Source organism: Cervus canadensis, chromosome X (assembly GCF_019320065.1).
Source record: "Cervus canadensis isolate Bull #8, Minnesota chromosome X, ASM1932006v1, whole genome shotgun sequence".
Classification (NCBI taxonomy): Eukaryota; Metazoa; Chordata; class Mammalia; order Artiodactyla; family Cervidae; genus Cervus; species Cervus canadensis.
This window is the reverse complement of record NC_057419.1, coordinates 22,017,645-22,030,095: the sequence shown is the minus strand read 5'-3', so window position 1 is coordinate 22,030,095 and position 12,451 is coordinate 22,017,645. Positions and strand designations below refer to the sequence as shown.

The 12,451-nt window shown below is 37.7% G+C and overlaps 1 protein-coding gene across 6 annotated transcripts in view; it reads right to left on the bottom strand.

The window, feature by feature from the left end:
- Positions 1 to 1,934: 1,934 nt before the first annotated feature.
- PPEF1 (protein phosphatase with EF-hand domain 1) overlaps positions 1,935 to 12,451 on the bottom strand; it is a 143,534-nt gene continuing 133,017 nt past the window's right edge. For all 6 annotated transcript variants that reach the window (XM_043459289.1, XM_043459293.1, XM_043459291.1 and 3 more), the window contains 4 exons: positions 11,959 to 12,065; positions 6,551 to 6,714; positions 3,652 to 3,736; positions 1,935 to 2,559 (listed from right to left, as the gene is read on the bottom strand). In XM_043459289.1, the coding sequence (XP_043315224.1) occupies positions 2,351 to 2,559; positions 3,652 to 3,736; positions 6,551 to 6,714; positions 11,959 to 12,065 (565 nt within the window). In that variant the 3' untranslated portion in view covers positions 1,935 to 2,350. The remainder of the gene's footprint in view (positions 2,560 to 3,651; positions 3,737 to 6,550; positions 6,715 to 11,958; positions 12,066 to 12,451) is intronic.

The following is a 12,451-nucleotide window of genomic DNA, read 5'->3' as shown; positions in this document are numbered from 1 at the left end:
AGCAGAAGCTCAGCACACGTCAGCTTATACACAGAGTACTTGTTTTTATTTTTTTTCAAAAATTATTTTTCCGGAACCACTCTCAGTACCAAATTCTGTATCAATCAGAGTTCAAACAGAGGCCAAACCAGTGAGGGAGGTGGGGGGTATGTGTGTGTGTAGACGTGGCTTATACAAATGTGGGAGTTGGTTAAGCAGGCTCTGTAGGGCTGTCGACAACATACCTGATTCTGGAGCTCGACGTCCACAGGTAGGCAGGCAGGGCAGATCTGGAGCAGGCTCAAACCCAGAGGCCCAAGCTGGCACCGCACAAGAACCTGGCATCCTGAAGAAGCCAGGGCCCTCCATCATGGCGCTAAACACACACTGGGCCTGAGGGACTTCATCACGAAGCTAAACACACACCAGGCCCAGAAGCTGCATCATGGCACTAATCACACACACCTGGCCCAGGTACCCATCCTGCAGCTAAACCCACACAGTGGTCCCAGGAACAAGAGCAGCTGATGGGATCCAGGGGAACACAGAGCAATCGCAGGCCTAGCTGCTGCTTCACACCAACAAGGTGAATCAGCAGTTCAGCAATAGTGGATAGGAGCTACACCATGGCTGCCGCTTCTCTTTGCCTTCCAAATCTCTTAAGAATCTCCACCGTGGTCCACCTTAAACAGAAACATGCAAGAAAGGGAATTCTGAGAACTGTAGTTCAGCCTAGTCAAATTGACACATTCTTTAATGGTTTTGTGTTTCTTCAGACTCTACTATTGCTCTTGAATTAGCTGTAGCAAATTCTTTCTTTCCCTAGGAAAATCATGCATCATGATCAGAAAATGTAGTATCTTTGTTATTGATTGCTTAGTGTTTGACATATGTTTTGTGGTCTAATACATGACCAGTTTTTATAAATGTTCCATATGAGCTTGAAAATAATGTGTATTCTCTAAAACTGATTGCAGAATACATATACACATACATAATCAGGTAAATTAATTTGGTTGTCCAATCTTCTATACACAAGTTTTTTATGCAAGTGATCAATTACTGACAGAGGTATATTAAAAATCTCCCATCAATTTCTCCCAGCAGTTATGTCAATTTTTGCACTATCACCTTTAAAACTCTATGTTTTTAGACACATAATTTTATAACTATTATATCTTCCTGGTGAATCATTCCTTTTAGCATTCAGTAATGACCTTTGGGGAGAGGAAATGGCAACCCACTCCAGTATTCTTGCCTGGGAAATACCATGGACAGAGGAGCCTGGCAGGTTACAGACCCTGGGATCGCAAAGACTTGGACATGACTGAGCAACTAAGCAACAACAATGACCTTTTTATCCAAATGTTATTCTTTTCTAAAGTCTATCCTGACCAAATGTAATATTGTTAAATAAAGCTAATATCGCTTAAACCATAGTAATAATATCATATAATAGCAATTTAATTATGCTCTGTTTTTCCCCTTGCCTTTGGGTTTTTTTTTTTTACTTACCTGCCAGCTCAGCAATGCATTTCTAAAAGATATTTGTTACACGTGATCCATTATTTCTGGTGTGTGTAGCAGGCAGGCATATTGATATCTAATCTGGCATATTGATAGATCCTGAATTCCCAAACTTAAGAGAAAAATGAAACATGTACTCACCTTTAGTAAAAATCTCTTATGTTTGATACCAGAATGGCAGAATAAACCTCACAATGTATGTACAACCAAGCCCTATCTTACCAATGAAGGTGTCAAACTATATTAATTATAGGGTTCCATCTGGATGTATTCACTTTTTATCTCCAATAGACAAGAAAAATTATGCTTTTTCAAACAATACACTCCAACAGCTTCCCCCAAGATTCTGATATGGCCCCCATCCCTGAAGTGTGGTTCTCCCACAACAGAAAAACACTGGTTTACGGTATCTCCAAAGAAGATTACAGTTTAAAGATGGAAACACTTTATTCCATTAATAGTTTGGTATTCCTCCTTCCATCCCTCAGCCACTCACAGATGCTGTACTTTCTCTGGTGTTCTGTGGGTTCTTTTCAATGTTTCCAAACTGCTCAGGTCTCCTGGTTAGGTAGCATCCAAGAGACCAACATTAGGCTCAAATTCAGTTTCTACCTGACAATGTGGGACTCCCACTACTGGAGTCAAATTCTACAAGCTGACATTTAGCCTAGTCTTACCAATAACAACTTATTAGGGACTTATAATACCCACATTATACATCTGCTTATGGCATAAATTGGGGTCTACTTCTCTCTACTGATGAGTATGGATTTCAAGGGTCATGGTAAGGACTGTGTCAGAGATTTGGGCCAACTATTTCAAGGAGGGAAAGCCCTAATTCTTGTTATGCAAGCTTGTTGTCTGATTTGTTCAACTTGTCAAATTTATGCACTACATAGAAAGCCTTTAAAAACTCATTAAAGTCAATGCTTCCATCTTTGTTTAAGTCCATCCTTTCAGCGAGCTCATCAAACTGGGAATCATCAATATGGACACTGTAGTGACTTTTGAAAAGTTTCCACATGCTACGAAATTCTTCCATGGAGATCAGGCCTGAAAGAATATAGGAGAAGGCTGTGAATATTCATTTTTAAGACCCATCCTAGGGAGGGGTGGGGTTTCCCAGGGGGCCCAGTGGTAATGAATTCGCCTGCAATGCAGGACACATGAGTTCGATCCCTGAGTCAGGAAGATCCCCTGGAGAAGGAGATGACAACTCACTCCAGTATTCTTGCCTGGGAAATCCCATGGACAGAGGAGCCTGGCAGGCAACAGTCCATGGGGCGGCAAAAGAGTCAAACATGACTTATTGACTAAGCAACAACAAAAATGCCTGGCTGTTGAGAAACTGAAGGAAATGGAAAAGTAAGATTGTAAATGTAAGAAACAATATGCCAGTTTAAATTACCAAGTGATCCTGAGATTATTCTAAAGCTGGAATGAGTAAACAGTGAACCAAAGGTGGGGGAGGGGACTGCAGACTGTGGTACTAATACATGTAATGTAGAAATTACAAGATCTAAAACCTAAGGGCAAGCGACATGGAAGGAGGGTAGAGAGGAGAGCTACATCAAAGGAAAGGGAAAATTAGCCCTGAGACTCAATAAGAGGATTGTAAACAATGGCTCCACCATTTTCTATAGGCAGTAACTTACTTTTGTGTTTTGATTAATGGTTTTTTGGTATTTAATGCTCTCTGCAGTTGAGGATTATCTGATGATATTTTTTAAAGCTTGAAAATAAATAATTGTGCATCAAACCTAAGCAGAAAATGAGTTTTCATAGTCCTCTGTCCAAAAAACAGAATCAGAACTCTAGGAATGATTTTTATTGCTAGGAATAATTATGATTTTTAAATGGACAGTTAATTCTTTTTTCATCTGTGCTGGTGATTTATAAAAGGAGCTGGTCTTATCTGACTAATGGATACATAAGCCTGTACCATATGGATTTGAATAGAGAGTTTGTGGCCAAACTAAAAAAAACAGTAATATTAAACATGAGTTTATCCCCATGCTCTCCCTCTTCCCTGAGTTAAATCAAGTTTAGATGAAGAATGCATTAGATGAAAACAGAGTTCTGGTTTCAACTAAACAGACTAGCCTTTGCTTTCTACTGCTACTGAACCAATCAAAGCAAATTTACCTGAGTGATCAGAGTCAATGATATTAAAGATGATTTGCAGGTCAGATCGGTATCTGTACACTGTTTCAATTAGAGTAGACTGAACCTAAAATAAAGATTGTCTAAGTGTTAAAACATATAGAATTAATAACAGATCAATTTTAGTAAAAGTAACAAACACACAACATGGTCACCAATTCATAGTATGTGATTTAGATAGAAATTTGAGAAGGCAAGCCTTCCTTGGAGACCCAACCCTCTTAAATCCGATAAAAGACCATGCTCTTGGGTTCTGTAGTGTCTGCAGCCTGTGTGCCTCAGGGGATGGTCCAAAGTGAATCTGGAAGGAGTAAATAACAATAGCCAATATTTACTGATAGCACCTGTGTGCCAGGCTCTGCACTGAGAGTGTCTATGGATTATTTCATTCAGTCCTCAACAATAGGCCCAAGGAACACAACTATTATTGTGCCCATTTTACAGACTGGAAGACAAACAGGTAAAGTTAGTTTCTGAAGGTTCACATAATTAGTAAGTGGGATTTAAATCTTGGCCTGAAGCCAAGGCCTATGAGCTTAGTCACCATGGTAAACTGTCTCTCAAGTGAAGCCAAAAGTCTCCTTCCAGTGGATATTTTAGCTTCCCATGTGCACGTTTACTTCCTTTTCTCTGATCAACTTTTCATCTCCCCTGCAAACAATCACCCCAGTCCTAGATCCCATCAGCTCACTTTCAGCCCAATATTGTAACTAGTGGCTGATAAGTACCGAAGGTCTGACAATTCTCCCTGGGGTATTCCCATTTTAATAAGAAATTCTAAATTTTAAAATTCTTAATGTATAAGATATCATATCAGTAAGTCTATACTTTGTTGTTGTTGTTCAGTCACTCAGTTGTGTTCAACTCTTTGCAACCCCATGGACTGCAGCACACCAGGCCTCCCTGTCCTTCACCATCTCCTGGAGTTTGCTCAAACTCATGTCCACTGAATCAGTGATGCCATTCAACCATCTCATCTTCTGTCGTCCCCTTCTCCTCCTGCCTTCAATTTTTCCCAGCATCAGGGTCTTTTCCAATGAGTTGGCTTTTCACATCAGGTGGCCAAAGTATTGGAGCTTCAGCATCAGTCCTTTCAGTGAATATTCAGGGTTGATTTCCTTTAGGATTGACTGGTTTGATCTCCTTGCTGTTCAAGGGACTCTCAAGAGTCTTCTCCAACATCACAGTTTGAAGGCATAAATTTTTTTGACACTCAGCCTTCTTTATGGTCCAACTGTCACATCTGTACATGACTACTGAAAAAGCCATAGCTTTGACTAGATGGACCTTTGTCGGCAAAGTGATGTCTCTGCTTTTTACTACACTGTCTATGTTTGTCATTGCTTTTCGTCCAAGGAGCAAGCATCTTTTAATTTCATGGCTGCAGTCACAGTGATTTTGGAGCCCAAGAAAATAAAGTCTCTCACTGTCTCCATTGTTTCCCCATCTATTTGTCATGCAGTGATGGGGCCAGATGCCATGACCTTAGTTTTCTGAATGTTGAGTTTTAAGCCAGCTTTTTCACTCTCTTTCACCTTCATTAAGAGGCTCTTTAATTCCTCTTTGCTTTCTGCCATAAGGGTGGTATCATCTGCATATCTGAGGTTATTGCTATTTCTCCTGACATCTTGATTCTAGCTTGTGCTTCATCCAGCCCAGCGTTTCTCATGATGTACTCTGCATATAAGTTAAATAAGCAAGGTGACAATATACAGCCTAGACACAGTCCTTTCCCAATTTTGAATCAGTCCATTGTTCCATGTCCAGTTCTAATTGTTGCTTCTTGACCTGCATACAGGTTTCTCAGGAGGCAGGTAAGGTGGTCTGGTATTCCCATCTCTTGAAGAATTTTCCACAGTTTGTTGTGATCCACACAAAGGCTTTAGCATACTCAATGAAGCAAAAGTAGATGTTTTTCTGGAATTTTCTAGCTTTTTCTATGATCCAAAGGATGTTGGCAATTTGATCTCTGGTTCTTCTGCCTTTTCTAAATCCAGCTTGTACATCTGGAAGTTCTTGGTTCACATACCACTGAAGCCTAGCTTGAAGGATTTTGAGCATTACTTTGCTAGCATGTGAAATGAGTGCAATTATGCAGTAGTTTGAACATTCTTTGGCATTGCCCTTCTTAGGGATTGGAATGAAAACTGACTTTTTCCAGTCCTGTGGCCACTGCTGAGATTCCCAAATTTGCTGGCATATTGAGTGCAGCACTTTAACAGCATATCTTTTAGGATTTGAAACAGCTCAGCTGGAATTCCATCACCTCCATTAGCTTTGTTCATAGTGATGCTTCCTAAGGCCCACTTGACTTCACACTCCAGGATGTCTGGTTCTACGTGAGTGATCATGCCACTGTGGTTATCCAGGTCATTAAGATCTTTTTTGTATAGTTCTTCTTTGTATTCTTGCCACTTTTCTTAATATCTTCTGCTTCTGTTAGGTCCATACTGTTTCTGTCCTTTATTGTGCCTATCTATGCCCGAAATGTTCCCTTGGTATCTCTAATTGTGTTTCTTGGTATCTATACTTACTGGCAGTTAGGAGTGTGTTGAGTGTTTTAAAAAGTGTATTGCATGAAAGACAGATTTCATATCTGTTCTTCTGCTGAACAGCACTTAAGACAAGAATCACATATTTGACAGAGATTTGCTTGCAGAAACTTTTTCATCTCTTCTCATTTTGGCTATCCTTACAACATACAAATTTCCTGAACAGATCACAACGTACCTGGAACACCACACTTAGCTCTTTTCCTAAGATTGCCATGCCCATCCACTAGCCAATTCCACTCCCAACTTTTCAAAGAACTAAGGAACTCATAAGTTGTCCAGAGGATATTCGGTGCCAGCAAGGTTTTAACTGGTGCTGTTTCACTTACCTCTTTCACAGGTTTCTGAATGTGGACATCCTGGAAGCCAGACATGTAGTCAATATTTCCATCTTTGTCTGTGGTTACAAGATGAGAACTCAGTGATCTCCATGGTAAGTTCAGTCCCAAAACATTCTCCATTGAAAAAGCCCACTGGCCCATAGAAAGTTTTCCTAACAACAACAACAACAACAAAGCCCATATAATTAGTTGATAAGTTGATTTTTAAAAAATGCAACCTCACTAGTGGAGCAAGCACAGTCTGGATTTTGAGGCCTGGGTGCCTCTGCTACCCTTTATCATCTGTCTACCAGACCCCACAGTTCTGAGGGAAGATTAACTAAAGAAAGCCTTAGGGGTTCCATGGATCGTTTCCTTATTGTTATGGGTAAGCAATCAGAATTTGGGTATGCTAGATCTTTTTCTCTTTTTCTTACTAACAAAGTAAGGTATAATTATAATAGAAGATTTGAAAACACAAAAGGATATAAAAGATAAGATTACTTTTAACATTTGAGCATATTGCTCATGTCTCATTTTCTTAGGTAATATCCTTTCATCCTCTAATATTACATGTAGTTTTTAAAAATATACTTTTGCTTTCTGATTATTAAAGATATGTTCATTTGAAAGGATTTTGAATAAACAGAAAACATTACTATTTGTACTGTTTTTCTATGTGTATAAACATGGATATATATAAAGGTACAATATTTTATATTTCTTAAAGCCAAATATACATTGTACCATTATGTTTCATATATGTGTATTACATATGGCAACACACACATACACAATAAACAGATATTCTAACCTGATTCTTTACTTACAATCAGGGATATGCATCTATGTTAATAAACATAAACCTCCATCATTCTTTTAATGGCTGTGAAATTATTCCATTATTTTCTTAGGATCATTCCTAGAAGTAGAACTGCTAGATCTAAAGGTATGTACATTTTAAGGGCTTCTGATATATTTTGCCAAACTGCTTTCAAGAAAGAGTAGTCATTTGATACCCCCACCAAGACCATTCACCACACACTTACCTGCTAAGGACAAAGGTTATTTAGAAGTGTATTCCTCATTTCCAAGCCCAAGGGGATTTTCTAGCTACCTTATGTAATATAAGTCGTAGCTAATTTCACTATGTTAGAGAATTTATTCTATATGTTTTCAATACAAAATTTGTAGAGATTTGCTTTATGTTCCACTTAATGGTCAAATGTAAATGTTCCATTTATGCTTGACAAGAATGTATATTCTGCAATGCTGGATAGAATTAGACATATGTCTTTTAGGGAAAGTTTGTTAAATTTTTGTCTGTTTATACTTTCAGTTCCCGAGAGAAGAGTGTTAAAATCTCCCACTGTGACAGTATATTTTTAACTTACTTGTTCAGTCCATTTCTGTTTTACATAGTTTTTAAGGAGACTATATAAATAGGTACATGCACATTTAAAATGGATTCAATTAGAAAACTGAGTATTTTATTATTATAAAATATCTCTTTATAGTTCTAGTAATGTGTATCTCCTTGAAGTCTACTTTGTCTGATATTAGTAGAGTTGTTCCCACTTTGTTTGTTTCCAATGTTTTATATAGATCTTTCTAGACTTAAAATGAGGTTATAGCCCAATAAACCTATAATTAGTCAAAAATATCGTAAGTAAAAAATGCATTTAACATATTTAACCTACTGAACAACATAGCTTAACCTAGCCTACCTTAAATGTGCTCAAAACACTTACATTAACCTAGAGTTGGGCAAAATCATCTAATACAAAGCCTATTTTATAGTAAAGTGTTGACTATCTCATGTAATTTATTGAATAATGTACTGAAAGTGACAAATAGAATGGCTGTATGAGTACGGGATAGTTGTAAATGTATCAGTTGTTTACCTTTGTGATCACCTGGATGGCTGGGAACTGTGGCTCAATGCTACCACCCAGCATGAGAGAGCATCATGCTATATATACTCATCTGGGAAAAGGTCAAAATTCAAAATATGTTTCTCCTCAACGCATATGGCTTTCATACAGTTTTAAAGTCAAAAACTCATAAATCAAACCACCATAAATTGGGGACTACCTGTACATATGATTCCACTGTTTACTGGCTTCTGTTGTAACTTTTGAGAAGGCTGATGTCACTCTAACTGTTGTCTCTTGAGCAATGTGTGTTTCCTCTGCTTCCTTCTAAGATTTTCTTTTTGCTGTTGGTGTGCTGCAGTTTCACCACAAGTGTGTGTAGGTGTGAATTTGATTTTATTTATCCTATTTGAGAATCACTGTTCCTCTTTACCTGTGAGTATGAGTTATTTCAACAATTCTGGAAAAGTCTCAGCCATTATCACGCAAAATATATTCTCTCTTACAGTCTCTCTTCCTGGGACCCTGATTAGATGTATGTTAAACATTTTATTCTTTTTTTTTTTTTTTTTCCCCACAACCCCCCTTCTTTCTTTTTTTTTTTTTTTATTGACTGTGGTTGTGCTCGTCTGGCTCTCCAAACACACTAACAATGACTGAATTTTACACTTTAAATGGACGAATTGTGAGCTATATGAATTTGTATCAATAGACATATTTCAAACAATGTTTAAAAAGAAGAAATAGAATATCTAAATAAAACTATTAAAAGTCAGGATGTGGGGGACTTCCCTCGTGGTCCACTATTTAGGAATCTGCCTTCTACAGTGGGAAAGGCGGGTTTGATCTCTGGTCTGGGAAGATTCCGCATGCCATGGAGCAACTGGGCCCATGTGCCACAAGTACTGAAGCCTATGCACCCTAGAGCCCGTGCTCCACAACAAGAGAGTGGACTCCACTAGCTGCAACTAGAGAAAGGCTGTGGGTAGCAACAAAGCCCCAGCACAGCAAAAAACTGAAACAAAATTACTAAATACTCGTTTCATACACTCACTTTTTTTTTTTTTTTTGACATTTAAAATGTATTTTATTGTCTTCTCAAATGACTTATACATGATCAGCTACTACTATACATTTTAAGGGAACTAAACCTATCTCTACTTTTTTTATTTTTTTTTTTATTTTTATTTTATTTTTTTTATTTTTTTTATTTTTTTTTTTTCCAGTGGGTTTTGTCATACATGATATGAATCAGCCATGGATTACATGTATTCCCAATCCCGATCCCCCCTCCCACCTCCCTCTCCACCCGATTCCTCTGGGTCTTCCCAGTGCACCAGGCCGGAGCACTGTCTCATGCATCCCACCTGGCTGGTGATCTGTTTCACCATAGATAGTATACATGCTGTTCTTTTGAAATATCCCACCCTCACATTCTCCCACAGAGTTCAAAAGTCTGTTCTGTATTTCTGTGTCTCTTTTTTCTGTTTTGCATATAGGGTTATCATTACCATCTTTCTAAATTCCATATATATGTGTTAGTATGCTGTAATGTTCTTTATCTTTCTGGCTTACTTCACTCTGTATAATGGGCTCCAGTTTCATCCATCTCATTAGAACTGATTCAAATGAATTCTTTTTAATGGCTGAGTAATATTCCATGGTGTATATGTACCACAGCTTCCTTATCCATTCGTCTGCTGATGGGCATCTAGGTTGCTTCCATGTCCTGGCTATTATAAACAGTGCTGCGATGAACATTGGGGTGCACGTGTCTCTTTCAGATCTGGTTTCCTCAGTGTGTATGCCCAAAAGTGGGATTGCTGGGTCATATGGCAGTTCTATTTCCAGTTTTTTAAGAATCTCCACACTGTTTTCCATAGCGGCTGTACTAGTTTGCATTCCCACCAACAGTGTAAGAGGGTTCCCTTTTCTCCACACCCTCTCCAGCATTTATTGCTTGTAGACTTTTGGATAGCAGCCATCCTGACTGGCGTGTAATGGTACCTCATTGTGGTTTTGATTTGCATTTCTCTGATAATGAGTGATGTTGAGCATCTTTTCATGTGTTTGTTAGCCATCTGTATGTCTTTCTTTGGAGAAATGTCGTTTTAGTACTGGTCAACCACTTGTAAAAGAATGAAACTAGAACACTTTCTAACACCATACACAAAAATAAACTCAAAATGGATTAAAGATCTAAATGTAAGACCAGAAACTATAAAACTCCTAGAGGAGAACATAGGCAAAACACTCTCCGACATAAATCACAGCAAGATCCTCTATGACCCACCTCCCAGAATATTGGAAATAAAAGCAAAACTAAACAAATGGGACCTAATGAAACTTAAAAGCTTTTGCACTACAAAGGAAACTATAAGCAAGGTGAAAAGACAGCCCTCAGATTGGGAGAAAATAATAGCAAATGAAGCAACAGACAAAGGATTAATCTCAAAAATATACAAGCAACTCCTGCAGCTCAATTCCAGAAAAATAAATGACCCAATCAAAAAATGGGCCAAAGAACTAAACAGACATTTCTCCAAAGAAGACATACAGATGGCTAACAAACATTTTATTCTTAATCTAATTTTTTTAGCAATATCTAATCTTGTATTTAACCCACTTGCTATGTTTTTTAACAAGTTATTTTTATGTCTATATAAAATAAAAATGATTCTTTAAATCATTTTAAAATGCATACTTGTGACTCCATCTTTCATTTCTTTAAACATTTTCTTTCCTAGTAATTTTTACTTTGCATTTGATAATCCCAATATATGATATCCTCAGGAAACTAAATCTGTTGCTTATTGTTTCTGCTGACTCTCACTCATGCTCTCCTTGTTTGTTTGGGGATCTTTGGTTGCGACCTCACATTAATTGATCTCACTCTCTGGATATATTAGTGGCACAAATTAGGGACACTTCCCATGAACATGGATTTGCATTTGCTTGCTAGGAGTCAGGGCACTACAGACCTAGGATTACTCTGGTCACTTTGAGGATCTAGCCTTAATGTTGGAAGTCTCAAATTCAGCTTACTCATCTTTTCTACTATCCTACAGTTAATCCCAAGATTGACTGCTACAACAATATTAGCATTTGCCCCCAAGACAATCGAGCCTATAATGCTTGCTTGCTGCTCCATGCTCCAACATGCAGCTTCAAAAATCCACTAGCAGGGAGAGGAAATATAGCCTAGAGATTTATTTTAATTACTGTGAGGCTGGTAAATGCATTAAAATCCTGCATCCTCTAGAATCTAGTTGTCTCTTAACAGGAGAACTTTCCAGAGTATCTAGTCTAACATACTACCAGAATTGAAGTCTAATTCAGGGTGGTTGTTGTTAAGTTGAAAGACATTTATTAGAAAGGAAGAATATGCTTTTTTCCAAGCATATAATGGATTATATTTTATCTCTATCATCCTTCACTGGTAAAAGCAGAAAACTGAACTTTTAAGACAGCAAAGAAAATGACTGTGTATAGAACCTGGTATGTTAAGAAATGGTAAGCATTACATTTTTTTTTTTTTTTTACCTGATTTATTGCGGTCTTGAAGTTGGAAAGCTCGAGTGAGGTCAGTTTTTCGTGAAATCATTCTCTCTTTTAACATCCTGATGGCACTACTTTCAATAGCATTTACCCTATGTTAAGAAAATAATTGTTAGGTGAAAGTTACATAAGTCATTCTGTTCTGTTTCTTTTTAATATACTGTGTTGCCACTTACCAGATTCTACATTAAATAAGTTGCTTAACCTCACACATAACATATTATTAGGTGGTGAATGTGTTTATATGTACGTGTGCACATGTTTTGTGAAATTTTAAAAGGATTATCACTGGTGTTTTCTTTTTGGTTTCAAAGATTCACATGAACAATTAGTGAATGAGAATGTCCAAGACAAGAAGGAAAACAGAGGGACTTGCTATAGAAGATGCTGGAATTTATCTTAACTTACTTAAAGAGCAGGCATTGACACAAGAGAAGACAAATACATACCTGAATAGAATATAATGGAATTTTCGTAA